General features: G+C 35.4%; 1 protein-coding gene across 12 annotated transcripts in view; it reads right to left on the bottom strand.

Moving 5' to 3' along the window:
• The window catches only part of LOC118748707 (uncharacterized protein CG43867), a 348,463-nt gene that overhangs the window by 260,776 nt on the left and 72,459 nt on the right, over positions 1-15,228 (bottom strand). Inside the window, exon 2 of one of the 12 annotated variants that reach the window (XM_036483338.1) lies at positions 13,628-14,932. The exons of 10 other annotated variants lie outside the window; for them this stretch is intronic. In XM_036483338.1, the coding sequence (XP_036339231.1) occupies positions 13,628-14,380 (753 nt within the window). In that variant the 5' untranslated portion in view covers positions 14,381-14,932. The remainder of the gene's footprint in view (positions 1-13,627; positions 14,933-15,228) is intronic. One more of the 12 variants, XM_036483339.1, reaches the window with a different exon arrangement.

Here is a 15,228-nt window from a genome sequence, read left to right as displayed (position 1 = left end):
AGTAACAGTAACAGTAACAGTAACAGTAACAGTAACAGTAACAGTAAGATTAACAGTGCACACCACATCATACTATCTATCTACTAGATAACAGTAAAAGTAACAGTGACAGTAACAGTAAAGGTAAAAGTAACAGTAACAGTAGCAGTAACAATAATTTAGTATAAATTTTAGTTCCGTATCACTAGCCGTATCAGTTTCATTATCAATTTTAGCACCAGTATCGATATCAGTTTCAAAATTATTGCCAGTATCTGTATCATTTTCGGTATCAGTATCGATATTAGTATCGGTTTCAGTATCAGTATAAGTATCGGTGTGAGGATTATGGTCGGAATAAGTTTCTATATCAGTATTAGGGTGAATAATATTGTCAGTATCATTTCCAATTTTATTGTAAGCGCATTATTAATGCCATAGTTAATCATTATGAATTTTTGTTACTAATGTCAGCGCCAGTTTTTGTGTCAGTATCATTTTTGATATCAGTGTCATATTAGTGCTCCATCTAAGCAGTATCTGTGTTCCTATTTATACCAGTTCCGGTTAAGTGGTTTGGGTTATTATTATTTTTTAAGAAAAACAATTCCCAAAGCAAAATCTTTTCTTTACACTTTTTATCAAATTCACATACCTGCGCACATTTTCAGTTGAAAGCATACTTATCTGATAAAAAGCTATGTTTTTCACTCACCTGTAAGAGAAGAAAAGAGGAAAAATAAATCAGTATTCCATATTTGATCTGTGAAACTTAAAAAGCAATTCATATTTATGAATCAATATGTCCCAGTTACCCTTTAAACTTTCACCTGTTCTTCAATTGTCGACCCTTATTCTGTAAAGGTTTCACATCCCTATTCAATTTCCCTCCACCACTCAGATTCGCTCTCCTCTCCCTCTCGCTCACCCTCACCTCCGCACCCTCCCACAAATCATTACCATAGCAACTCCTTCCGCCACTTAAGCCCAAAAACAATTTTTCCTCAAGCAACAATTTCCATATGTTTCGCCCTGCTTCCCAAAAAATTTACATAATAAATTCATATGCTCGGAGTTCATAAAGGACTCACCCAAACTTACTTCATACTTTAGACGTTCATACACAAATCAGCACCAGCTTTGGTCCATTTGCGCACAATGAATGAGCGTTTGAATGAACAAGTGAATGAATGAAATGAAGGATTGTGTTGAAGTAGCAGACAAAGCTAGAGCACTTCACACAACGCTCGCAGCCAAATTAAAATCATATTAAATTTGCATACATTCAGGCGCATAAGTATTCATGCACAACGTGCTAGGCTAAGCAGCACTCCATAGCACACACAGGCACGCATTTTCATACGCCGAGTGCAGCCGAAAAAGTATTTATGAATTTCTGATTCAATTTTGAATTTTGTTTAGAAAATGGTGAAATTTGTAGTGTTAACCATATACTCGAATGGCTGAGGAGGTGAGAAGTGTGTGTTGCCTGACAAAAGGTGCACATATGTGGGGAAACTAAAGCAGGATAAAAGGCTACATATATACACCCTCACAGTCATGGGCACCAGCACAGATATACGCACTAAAAGTGTTGCATGTCTGCTTGTCTGTACTTAGTGCTGAGAAAAAAATGATTGCATACTTATTGGCAAATATTCTGGTTTTTTGTGCTGCACTTAGTGACATCTATGGAAAGGAGTTCACAAACAACGCTTTGAAAGTGTCGGAAATTGCATGCTAAGCGGAAATTGTGCAAGCATTAGAAAGCAAATATGGAAAAATGTGTTTTTAAAGTTTGCTTTGTGGCAAATTTGTGACATTCTTTTTTAGTTAATAAGATGACTGTAGGAAAAATAGTGAAATACATGAGGAAAGTATTGCCAAAAAAAAACTTTTTCCTGGCAGGCGATTTTTTTTTGCTACAGAAATGGAAAAATTTCATACTTTTAGAGGCTTAGGAATTTCGACAAAGTAGTGGAGTTTAGGGAAAATATCTAATACTTTCAGTTGGCGTTGTTATAAACTGTAGCATGCTATTAGGCGTGAAACCATTGTTATACATTATTTGATATTTACCAAAGGAATTACAAATATTTAGAATGGTTTTGTTGTTTTAGATAAAGGCGGTTATTTTAAGAGCGCTGCGCAATTGCAGTTGAAAATTCATAAAAAGTACATATGGCATACTTTTGGGCGTGAAAGTGTGTTTAAAAGATAGGACTACAAAAATATTGCATACTTTTAAGCGAAAATGGAAAAATTACAAAATTCGATATTCTTCCTATAGAAAAGATTAAAATAAAAAAAAATATTAACAAAGCTTGAGCTGTTTACATTTATTTTAAGAAAAAAATCATACTTTTGGGCAATCAAAATTTGTAAAACAATTCTAACTCAAAAAATTTGTGTGTTTGGTACTCTTCGGACCCTTTAGCAATAAACCAAAGTCTTAGAATCCTTTAGACCGCCACAATAAAAGCAAAAATTGTTTTAAAAAAATTTCATACTTTTAGGCGCTTTCTGCAGGGTATAAACAAAATGTAAAAACAAAATGTAAAAACCGGGGGTTCCTTTTGTTGCAAAACTTATTGCAAATAAAAAATAGTGCTTAGTAAATATTAACGTAAATGAGTGCCTTAACAAAGCTGTAGCCTACTTTTTGGCGTTGAGAAGACCTTAATATTCACTTTCCACTCTACAAGGTACACATTTTGTATTTTTGGCAAGTTTTTTAAAACAGCTAAAATTTCTGTTCATTAAAAAGCAGCAACGATGTTACTTTTTATGTAAGACGTAAGCATATATTTAGGCGCATTTAATGATACTCAACCCACAGCAATTTTTATGAGATTTAATATATCCAGATGTTATCAATTAGTATTTTGGATATAAATCTATCATGGATGAGTAAAGCTAAGGTATACCTGCCTAAAATTGTGCTATATGTTAAGCATATGTCAAGAAGAAGAAGAAAATGTCTAACATTATTTTTTTTTAATCTGAATGCACTTAATTGGTACAGGCTGCAAAAAAGTTGGTTCTAAATCAAAATATGCGATTGTCACGAAAATTTATAGCCTACTTTTTAGCGTGATGACTTTTTTTCAACATATTGTGCCTTTATAAAGAAGCAAAGCTGATATTTTTTCTGGACATGAATTGAAGTTATTTTTCCACGAATAGCACTATTGCACAATTTTTATTTGCAAGTGTTACATATTTTCAGGCGCTGATTAGTAAACACATAACAGAAAATTTCTATATACAATTTTTTAACTAGCCTATATTCATAAATATTTCAATTCGAATTTTGTTGGCTTGATGCAGCTATTAGGCCTGCAAGCCTAAAGGTACGTTACATTTTATGCAAAAATTGGGTCTACACTAACATATATTAATTTTTCATGCGACCTGAAATATAATTTTTGAATCCATACCTTTTTTTTTTTTTTTTTTAATTAACAAGCGAAGCCTATTTTTTGGAGCAAGCAGAAAAATATCCCTGGGCATTTTAAATCTTCTTCTTTTGTAACTATGTAAACATTTAGTATCTTTTGACAGTTTAGAAAATTTTCAGAACTTAAGAACGATGCATTTGACTAATAATTCTAAGGTAATTTCTTCCAAATTTCCATATAAAAAACTTTTACTTTTCAAAACCAGAAATCATACTTCCATCTGTGCCACTTTAATGCGTTTTTTATCGTAAGTCTAAATAGTTAAATAATACTTCTTATTAAATGTTTATTCATAAAAATACCACTTTAAGCCAGCACGCCTAAAAGCATGCTCCACTATACTAACAGCTCATTGCCTCGGCGCTCGGCTGCAGCACATCTGTCGATTTATAAAGCTAATGAAAGGCCTCAGTAATCATTTACGCTACGAAAATCTAATAAGCATAACAACTTACACACATTTACACATACTAATGCATGCAGACTAACGAACACATATACCTAAAATTAACTACACACATTAAGTAGAACGCTTATCTATGTCTGTAGCAGAACTTTGTGAGCAAACAAGCGGTTTCATGTATGAATATGTATTTGTATGTATATGAATGTAGGTGTGCTGTCTGGAGACTCATACCCACGCCTAAAAGTGTGCCGCACTGCACGAGTGACCACAAAAGACACTCATTGGGCTAGACAGACAGACTGATAGGCTGCTGGTAGGTTGGTAGGCTGGCTGGCTGGCAGGTTGGCAGGCAGACAAGTGTCGCATGACTTAAATAATGACCGCTGTTGTACAACAATAAAAACAACTAATACTGGCAGTTGAACACTAAAACTAGGCGTAGTTGCGCTACTTGTCATTGTGGTTGTTGTAATATGTTAGTTTTTGTTGTCGTAAAAGACAATTGACATTTTATATGGCCATACTAACGAGCACTTTGGGCATTCAATGAACACGCTATAGAAAAATGAATTGGTGGAGGTGTGGCACAACACATACACGTACGTAAACACACATGCACTCGCGCCAACACACACACACTCATGTATGTAAGCTTGAAGTCATGCTAGAGTACATGCACAGACACACCTACAAACCGAAAACATTACCACATTTACCAGCATTATAGTTTGCCCTATCAATTTCCATAGCATACTTTTAGGCTGAAAATTAATAGTTGTAGGTTTTGCGAGTTGGTCAGCCAAAACTGTCGTAAAACCGGCATCGGTAATAAAATTTATGAGCATACACATGCAGTACATGCAGTTGGCTAGCTGACTAGCAGGCGGCCACCTAAAAATAGGCAATGCAATTTTCGTATTGTTAATTTCTGAAAATTTGCCCGCATACATTTTGCGAGATTTATGACACATGCTGATTAGTCTCATTCCAGGTGCGTATAGAGCGCCGCAAGCATAACAGAGTTGTGATAATTTATTTTATGTTTATTAGTGCATACTTTCAGGCGCATAATAGTAAAAATAATAGCAGTGATTTTTCGATTATGTCTGCTGGTATTTAGAGTAAAGCAAAAATTAATTGGGTTATAAAAATAAATAACTTGGTGCTTGTAATATAATGCCAATTAGATGGCAATGCAAAAATTAAATAAATGTAGCATAGTTTTGGGCGTACTTCGCATTAAAAGAGCTGCTTAATTACTGCAGATGGATAGAGATAATGAAAAATGGCGGAAACCATATTTAATGATGGATTATTGTTCAATTTGCGTAATTGAAATAAACGCAATTTCAAACAAGGGCGCATAAAAGTATGCTCAGAATTTTTTAAACTGATATTTACCACATAAAATAAAAAAATTGGCATTATAACGATTTTCGGCTTACACGATGAATTAAAAAAGATGTCGCCCAAAAATATGCAAGATACTTGTAACAAAAAAATAAAAATACATACCAGTTTCCCCATTAAAAAATATAAATTTCCAAGCCACATCGCCTTAAAGTATACATAAAAAATTTTGAAAATGCATTTATCACCGAAATCAAGTAAAAACTACTTGCCCACATTTTCCCAATGCAACTTTCACCAACCAATCAACACTTACTTAATTCCACACATGTAGCTAGGTATATATCCCCAAAAAGTATGCAGCGAAAGAATTTATTACACCATAAAAATAAGCACTTTGCATTGAAAAGACATGCGGGAATACTCAAAAACACTACTAAAAGTGTATTTAATTTCTAACGAGTTGTTGGTCACGAGCCACAAGGAGTGCCTAGCCTCCTGCCTAGCTAAGAGCAGGTGAGCTATAGGAATTTTTAGCGCGGCGACAGGCGGTCTGCAGACGTGTAAGCTCCAAAGGTACAGCGAAATTGATATAGAAACTAAGGCGAGTGTGAGCAAAAGCTTAGGTTTCCGCCACCTTCTAACCGACTTCAAATTTTCCCTTACGTGTGCTAATGTTTGTTATTCTTCGTACGACGGCGCCAAAAAGCATGCTACACCTGCTAGTTACCTGTGTGAAAATATTATTTTGGTAAAAACTTTTGAAAAATCACCGCATAGAGAATTGAGAGCCGGCGAGCTGCTGCCTGCTGCCTGCTGCCTGCTATTACCAACATCATCACCAATGGCGAAGAGTACGAAATCAAAATGTAAATTTTCCCATTGCATACACATAGGCGCAGAAAAAATGTGTAAAGACAACCAAGGAGTCCATAGAGAGAAGTGGAAGGACGTGAAAAGTTTGTTGCCGTGTACTTTTTTGCAATTTCGAATTGTAGCTAAGTTTGCGGAAATCCGTGGTCTTTGTGGAATTCTATTTCTCACGTTTTATTGTTAAATTTCAACTTCAACATCGTTTCCTCGAGATACATATATATGCACATATGTATGTATTTTGTGCATAGCTCACCAGGCGCGCTTAAGATTTATTGCTTTGAACGGCGGATGTTGGCATTTTTTTTAACTTAAAAATTTAGGGATGTTCGCGCAGCTTTGCAAAGCCTATGGGACAACTTTGCTAACTATGCAATTTGCGCACCTTGCAGGGGTTTTACAAGACTCGGAGATTGCCTCTACTTATTCACTTTTGTTCTTTCCTATACCATAGAAGTGAATAAGAATGTGCTATCACTACTAGTGCTGTACACTTTTAGGCCCGCAGGTAATTGTATGCTTTTAAGCGGCTTTTTGAGTCGAAAATGGCACCTGTCTTAAAAAAATAATAAACTAACATAATTTAAGCAATAGCACTCTCATATTTTACAATTTTCAAAAATTTCCCAAAGCGGGAAATTTTGAAAATGCTTCTGAAAATGTTTAAATCGCATATAATATATAATTAATAATATATAATTATAATACATTGCTGAAATAAAAAATTTTTATAAATTTCCCTTAAGGTAAACTTTTCCATTGTAAGTTTTTTACGTACATATGCAAGGAAGAACTTCTCGAGCAAAAACATTTTCTTACAAACACGTCGCGAATTATTTCTCGTGAAATTAAAACTAAAATAAATATTTTACTGAATTTCTTGAAAGGGAAATTTTTCAACAACCACCAAAACTGATCACAGAAATAACAAAGTAAGCTAAAACACGAGTTCTAGTGATGGTTTTCATATTTTCAAAAGCATGAGGATGGGTGTTACGAGAGAGTTTCTAAAAATTTATAATAACAAATTATTTTATTAACATCACATACCAAAATTTCCCATCAAAGAATTTTTGAAAGTATTTAAAAGCTATTTTTTTAAGCAAGGCATCAGACAAACTTTTTGACCCAAAAACTTTATCAAGCAATAATTTAAAAAATTCCCTAAGGGAAATTTTGCAAATATTGCCAACAATATCCTTATTCGTGCCAGTCGTTCGGTCTTCAAACGTTTTATTTGATTCATCTTACGTATTAAAAATTTCCCTTCAGGGAAGTTTTATGAGAACGGTTAATTTTAATAAAAAGAGGCGTCAAAAAACTGCTGAGCACAACGGTGCTTTCAAAATTAGTTCCAGAAAAATGTTGCTCGTTAGGAAATTTTGTTAAAATTTCAAAAAGCTGATACAAACCATTTCTTAATTAATAAAATGTATTTTCACTTTATATAACAACATAATTTAGGGTGCTTACGCACAACTATTCCCAAATTTATTCGGAAAATGTGAAAATTTAGCGAAAATTCACCGCTGTGAATGAGGAAAGGTTTCACAATGGTCGCTCGCCATGGTGCCTTCAGCACCCTCAGCAGGCTCCAAGCTCAGCATGTGGCATGTCATTTAAAACTTTTCATTCCAGCAGTGATTTATTTCAAATGATTATTTGCTTCTACCAAACAAACAACAACCCAAGTAGGGTGTGTGTGCAAAAAGTAGGCAAAAATATTTTAAGACGGAAAAAGGCATTTGCAATGACCCAGGCCATTAGTAGCCCCCTTCACCACGAACTTTAACACCTTGTGCGAGCAAAAGTTAAAGGCACCGCAAAGGTATTGTGGCACACAGCTGCAAGACACAAACGCGTTTTCAAGGTTGCCGCATGGCGCCACAAAGAGGTAGCCAAAGAATGTTAAAGTTACTTTCAGGCGCTTGGCGTGCTACGCCTCCAGCCAACTTTCACTGCCCGCAGGGAATTTTATATTAGAATCTTGGAAAGGCAGCAAAAGATGCTTGAATGTGTTGCATGTCGGAAAGAGGCAAATCGTTTGTGTTTGGGTTGGCAGCGAAGTGTGACTGCGCAAAACTAAGGTAATTTCGCGCTTGAAAATAGGCAGCAAAGGTCAAAGGTGAGCGCACACATTAGCAAGTCACTGATGTGTGCAGAAGCACTGCTGCAAAGTGTGTATATATACTTTTTGCTTAACCCCAGAGCGCCACAGCCAATAGCTTAGCTTGAAGAAAAAAGCAGTGACGTACAAGAAAAATACGCCTGAAAGTATGCCTTCATATGCCGCGAAAGACAAATATGTATCATTTCCAAACCCAGCTACTATATACCCGCACTGCACTAATTTTTGCTTCAAGTGTAAAATAGAAGCCCAAATAAATATAGCACAAAGTAGAGCGCCATGCACCTAAAAGTATGCAAGTATCTTGCGTTGACAGTTCCGTGCAAAATAGGCACCGCTGGTGACACATATGCTTGCATACAAGTACGCATACATTAACAGCAATAAAAACCACAAAAGCATTGCACCAATTGCACTGCAAAACAATGCAACCGAATTCAGGTTGGTCAGCGCACAAAAGTATACAATATGTAATGGTTTAGCAGTGGTGCGCCGCCATAAAATATGCTTTTACGCATTTACATGCAATATTTAGCACACGGACTGTGGCTTGAGGGTTCATTAAAGCTAATAAAATGTGGATATGCCAGGTTTAGCGCATGCTAGTCGCGTATTTTAGGCGCAAACCGCCATTGTACTGACTTTTCTCTGTATCCTCGCATTGCATTGTGGCGGCTTTTCCTATTTACGGTTACGTTTTTTTTTTTTGTGTGTGTGTAACAGACTGCCTGGTGCCACCTGCGGTCTATTTGTTGCAGGCCAATTTTGTGGGCCGTATAGTATACCGAATGGCACACAATAAGTGGCGAGTATTAATGTGGTAATGACATGCAAGCGGTGTATGGGATTTTAACGACTTTGTGGCCCGTTTTGCCTGTTGCTAAAGTGAATTTCGTTGGAGAGTTAGAAAGAGGGAGAGGAAATTGCGGAAGTAGTAGATGTTGCAGTGGGAAATATAAATTTTATGGAGGGGAAAATTTGCGATTTAAGAAGACTTCTTAAAGCTCTAGAAATTCCTTTATAATTATAACTTGTCCGTCTGTTCGCCGTAAAAAGAAATTTCTATACTCATACAATTCCTTAATATTAGAAAAACCTCCTCAGAGACGTTTTTTTTTTAATTCAAACTAATTTTCATAATTGCTCAAAATTTCCCTTTATGCAAATTTTGCAAATGAAAACTATTTGCGCTTAACAACTTATAAGGGTTGAAATTGAGTAACATTTAGGTATTAACCACTATTTCTAAAAATTTCCCTTGAGGGAAATTTAATTAAATAACCATATTTTTGCTAAACAGTTGACAATAACTATTAAGGAGAAAACTAAAAGTATATTCACATACTTTGCAAAAATTTCCCTCAAGGGATTTTCATCGACTTATCAAATTTCAAGCAAGCAGTAAAAGGAAACGATTATTCCACGATATTTTTTTAAGAGTGCGCGGTGTTTAACACCCAAATTCATAGAAAATACTTGAATTGTTTTACAGTATTGTATCAAGATATTCCTTTAGATGCCATTCAAACTTTTTATTTTTTTACATAATAAAGGCATACATTTGTATTTGTTATTCAAAGTCGAGTTACCTAAATTTAAGTTAGCTTACCTTTCCTTTCTATTTTTGCGTTGCGCACTTTTTCGTTATTCTTGGTGTCTTCGCTTATGAACATAAAACTAAGTAATTTGTGGAAATAATTTGTTTTTGCAATATTTTTGAGCTTTAGACCAAAAAAAAAAACATAATCTTAAATTTGTATAAGAGAATTGAGGCTGGTTTTGTTTCTTGCTTAAAAATTACTTGCTTTAGGCCTTTTAAAGCTTGTTTCTTCGTTTACAGCTACGCTTAGCTATAAGTTTCGATACTGGATAGGCATCGAATGTGGTACTTTTTCGTAAAAAAAGAGCTCTAATTCCAAGGAGAGATATTTACTTATCAACTTAAGATGCTATTCAGAGAATTTCAGTAGTAATATGTATATGATTTTATAAATTTCCCTTAAAGGAAATTGTACAAATTAACGAATTGTGTACAATAAATGAACTGAGGATAATACTAAGCAAAATTTAAATAATAATACATAGTTTTAGAAAATTTCCCACTAGGGAAATTTTACAAGTGAAAGCTTGAATTGCAGAAAAACCACCTGGAGTCAATGCCAAGTAAATATCTCAAATAACCACGCGTTTGGTTTTAATATTTTCAAAGGGAAATTTTTTCATCAAGTGCATTTTTTGTAGAATTCTATCGAAAAAGTCCTTTTCACTGCTTGGAATATACTCCGGCAATTCTTGTAGAAAAAATAAGTCTTAATAATGTTAATTATGTTTAAGAGGTAATTGCAAGACTTATTACAATTCTGTTACAAATATTTGAAAAAACATAACAGGTAAAAACTAAGCATATTCTTTAAAAAAAAAAACTCAAAATTCTTTCATTTGGCTTGCACTTGACAATAAACCAGGCGTAATCAACAAACTTTTTCGCGCTAAAAACACAATGAAATAACTATAATTTAAATAATCGCATTTTGCGTCGGGCGAAAGTTTTGAAACTGACTTATGTTCATCAAAAAAAAAACGATGAAATTTCTCACATTTGCGTTAAGTCGCACTTATGCATACTATTAGGCGCACGAAGATAAAAGTTCTTTCAAACACACTTAACACAAAACTTTTTAGGCTATTAAATTTGAGATAAATGTGTACAAATTTAATTTGACACCAACTATGTACTTACTATGGAAAAAATTACGCTCACAAAGCAAAATTGTTGGCGCAAGATGAATAACTGAGGCATTTTAATAGCAAAAGGAAGCCAAAAAAATATAGAAAGAAAACCAAGCCGAAAAAGCAAAAGTTATGAAGCAAAGGTGCTGAGGGTGTTTTTTTTCATTTGGCGAATACAAAAAGCGCTCCACCTTTTAAAGTATCCCCTCTAAATCCCAAAACTTATTAGCTAAAGTTCAATAAATTTCAGGCTGACCGCTACCAACAAACAACCAAACAAAAGCGGAAGTGGAAGTGGCAAAACTTTTGGGAAATTGAGAAAAACACGCTGCGACATTGCGAATGCCGCAAAAGTGTCAAAAAGTTTAAATGACCAGTGAAAAGTTGGTGAGCGTGGAGGGAATATGGCGAGTGCTTTGTTATAGAATAAAAATTTGTGCAAATGGTAACCGCACACAGATAACACGAAAGTATTTGTTATTAAAGCGATAAAAAAGGAAAAAAATGAATAAATTTACATTGAAATAAGATACAAAGCAAGGGAAAATTTGACAAAAGTAGGACACTCCTTCTAACCAAAAAAAACACTCCCCCCAAAAAAAAACAAAGTAACACAACTACTTTGCTAATAATGCCGCAATTGTGTTCAATTTACGCCAAAAAGTCAAAACAAATGGAAAAGAAAATATTTCGCCAAACACTTTTCGGTGCGAGCTTCTTCGAATTTCTATGCATTGTTCCGCTACACAGCTGGAGATATGTGCAGGATAAGAGCTGGAGGGGCACACCAGTAACATATTACCCTAGTTAGCTGTGGCTGCAGGCATTGACCAAGAGAAAAAAGGCAGCTCCTTTTACGCAGAGCAGAAAGGACACTCAGTGACTAGGAAGAAATGTTTGTACCCTCTACAACTTCTTTTCCTTAGTCTTCTTCTACGATAAGCTACACTTTTTCCTATCTTCCACCAAACAGACTTGAACCTAATTGAAGCGTAGACGCTTCTTACTTAGCCCTAAAGATATGCTACATTTCCTGTAAGTGTATATGTGTGCATCTGAGATAAAATGGAAGTTTAAATAAATGCATGCCCATAACCTCGCACTCTCCCTCCAGCCCACAATCATTTGTTTGCCCATCACGCGCCTTTGTTGTCTGCTGCAACAACCAACCAACCAGTCAACTAACTACTTATCGCTTCGCCCTCAAGGGGCTCCCTGATGTATGCAACCCTTTTTTTAGTTCGTTAGTTTGGTATTTTATGTTTTTGAATTCTTTTGCGTTTTGGGGTTTCATCACTCGCCATTTGCGCCAGCGATCTGATTTCCAACTAGCGTCCTTTCAACTGCTCCGATTTGTGCTGTATTTTTTTTTTTTTATGTAATTCGTTTGGTATTTTTATTTTCACTGGCTTGTTGGCCGCATTGATTGCCGACATGTGAGTTGGCTGATAGGATTTCTTTTGCAAGCGTGTGAGTAGTGTTGAAATAGTGCGAAATTGCCTTGGCTTGGCGCGCATAAACTAGGGACTTAAAGAGAATTGGTAGCTAGTTTGTTTTTAGCATTCCAGTAGTTTTTTTTTTCATTTCTTAATTTGAAGTGATTTCTTATTTCAGTTTGATTTTATTAAAGTTATAGCATTTTTTCCGCTCAACTTACAAATTACTTTGGCTTGAGCGCACAGGAATGCAAGTTAATGGAATGCCGGTTTGCTTTGATAAATTAGTGAGTTAAAATTACGTATGCGGAATGCGGAAAGGAATGGCAGAAGTATAAGTGAGTTAAAAAGTTTTGGTTGGAGAAACTGAAGTTAAAATATTTTAATTTTGTTTTGGGCCATAATTATAGACAAGCATACATACATATGTATTATCTTAGCCTACGTTAACAAAAAATTAATAAAGTTGTTATTAAGAGAACTCTGTTTCGCACTGAGGAAATTATGTATATACCTTTTTTTAATAATTTCACCAATCAACTCGTTCAATTTAGGTTAGATTTGAAAATTTCCCAAAAAAATTCCCTTTGGGGAAATTTTATTAAAACTCATATTCGTTTATAAAAACATGTTTCGGAACAGTTTTAATTTTGTTCATTGAGAGGGATAAGCTGTAAGATTTTTTTTCCCAAAATGGATGGCAGCGTTTTTTTCAGATACAGTGCATGCTTGATAATGTGAACTAATTAAAACCAAGCGGGTTCACTTTTGCGAATGTCAAAATTGAGGCAAAAAAATATCCGCATTTGAGCTCATGTAAAATGAACATTTACATTTATGAAACAAGATTTAATGGATTTATTCTAAAAAGAATAGGGTGCGGAAATACTTTCGTTCAAAGATTTGTAAGTGTTCCTTTGAAACCGAAATATTTCAATAAAATTCATCCTACATTCACATGAATGAAACTCAATATACACCTCTTCAAAAGTAGTCCGTGATTTGCTTGTTTAGGCCACACGAAATAAGATGTTTAATTTAGAATATATCAACTGTTTTACTATAATTTTATGAAAAATTATTACAAATATACAATTTTTTAATTTGAAGGCAAATAAATAAATTTCCCAAAAATTTCCCTTGATGGGAAATTTTACAAATACATATAGTTTTACGTAAAATTGCATATAAGACAGTATTCTGCAAAATCTATATATTATGTTTGAAATTAAATACAAAAATTTAGAACTTTCCACACACTCACCTTTCTCAACATGTCCTCCAGCGATTCCATATCAAGTCCAGCGTAGTTATTATTAAATTGACTGGAACAATTCGATGAAGTGCTCGTGTAACGCTTACGCCTACCCAAAGCTGGTGAGTTGACCAGCGAGCTGGGGCCACTCGAACTTATGCCACCACCGCCGCCACCACCACCCACCAACAGCGGATAGAGCGTGTGATGTAGCGCCTGTTGCGGCGGTGTTGGTGTGCTGCTGCCACTCAAGCTGCAGCCACTCAAGTTACAACAAACGCCTGCCAATCCACCGCCGACGCCGACGCCGCCACCCCCACCCACAGCGCATTGCTTTAAATTAACAATGGCCGGATGTTGGTGGAGTGTGTGCAAAGTGTGGCCATGACCATTGTTGTGATGATGGTGATGATGATGTTGGTGCTGATGCTGATGCTGTAGATTGTTGTGATGTAGAAAAAGCGGAGATCCGCTACTGCCACCAAGTAGCATTTTTGATGGAGATGCGCTGCCAGATGAGCAATTCGAGTTCGGTGTTTGACCGCTATTGTTGGCTGAGGCCACAGCATTGGCGGTGCTATGCAGCTGCTTGTGATGTTGCATATTGCTGGAATTGTTGCCTGAGCTGATGTCGGCATCGAGCGAGGAATGAAGGCCAGAACAACTCGGTATTGGCGGCGACATGCTATTCTTACGCAAGTGCTGTTGTTGCACCTCCAATTGGGTAGGCGTGGCATCGACGAGCATCACTGTAGCGTCCATGGTTGGAATTTGAGTGCTTTGGATTGAAGTGCGCAAATGAGTATGTTGTAGTGGTAAGGTTTTTTTTTTATATTTTTCGATAATTTTCACACGTTCTAATCTTTACTTTCACTTATTTTTTTGTTTAGTTGATAGTGTATGTATATAATTTACTTTATTGCATTTAGTTCATAAAATTCACAAAATTGGATTCTGACACACCATTTCCATTACGTAGCCAAAGGCGGTACACAGCTGACACATTTTAACTGCAGCAAGCCAACGCGTATTCACCGACTGACTTAACGTCACAGCAGTACGCACGTATTCACTTTGCAATACAACGCATAGTAAAAATTCATGGCATACTTTTTGGATTGCTTTAATTTCTAAACTTTAATTATGTTTTTAACAATAGTAACACACATTTCCATGTTCGGTAGTCGGTTTTCATTTATTCTATGGTATGTGTATATTTTCCAAAACTCGTAACTGCAATGTAGAATTTGATTGCACACTTTTGAGCGCACACACAGTTCGATTTTTGGTTAGCTGGTCGCCCGCCTGGTGGCACTGATTAAAGCTTTTAGTGAACATATAATTTTTTAGCACAAAATTTGGTAAAATGAAGCATTCTTTTTGGAGAATAAAATAACCATTCATTTTTAGCAAGTTTTTATTTTCTGTTGAATTTAATTTGAATTTTGCAATTGGGCTTGAAAAATAGATATAAATCATTTTAGGATAGGTCATGACAGCCGGCACGTGGTCGTAAGCATTAATTTGGACGATGGCTTTAATTTGTGCTGCATACTTTTACGCTTTGGACGGATATTTTTCATATCTAACTGATATATTTCTGCATTTGG

Source organism: Rhagoletis pomonella, unplaced genomic scaffold (genome assembly GCF_013731165.1).
Source record: "Rhagoletis pomonella isolate Grant_MI unplaced genomic scaffold, Rhpom_1.0 Rhpom_scaffold_00013, whole genome shotgun sequence".
Lineage (NCBI taxonomy): Eukaryota > Metazoa > Arthropoda > Insecta > Diptera > Tephritidae > Rhagoletis > Rhagoletis pomonella.
The sequence above is the reverse complement of the archived record's forward strand: the minus strand, read 5'-3'. Positions and strand labels throughout refer to the sequence as shown.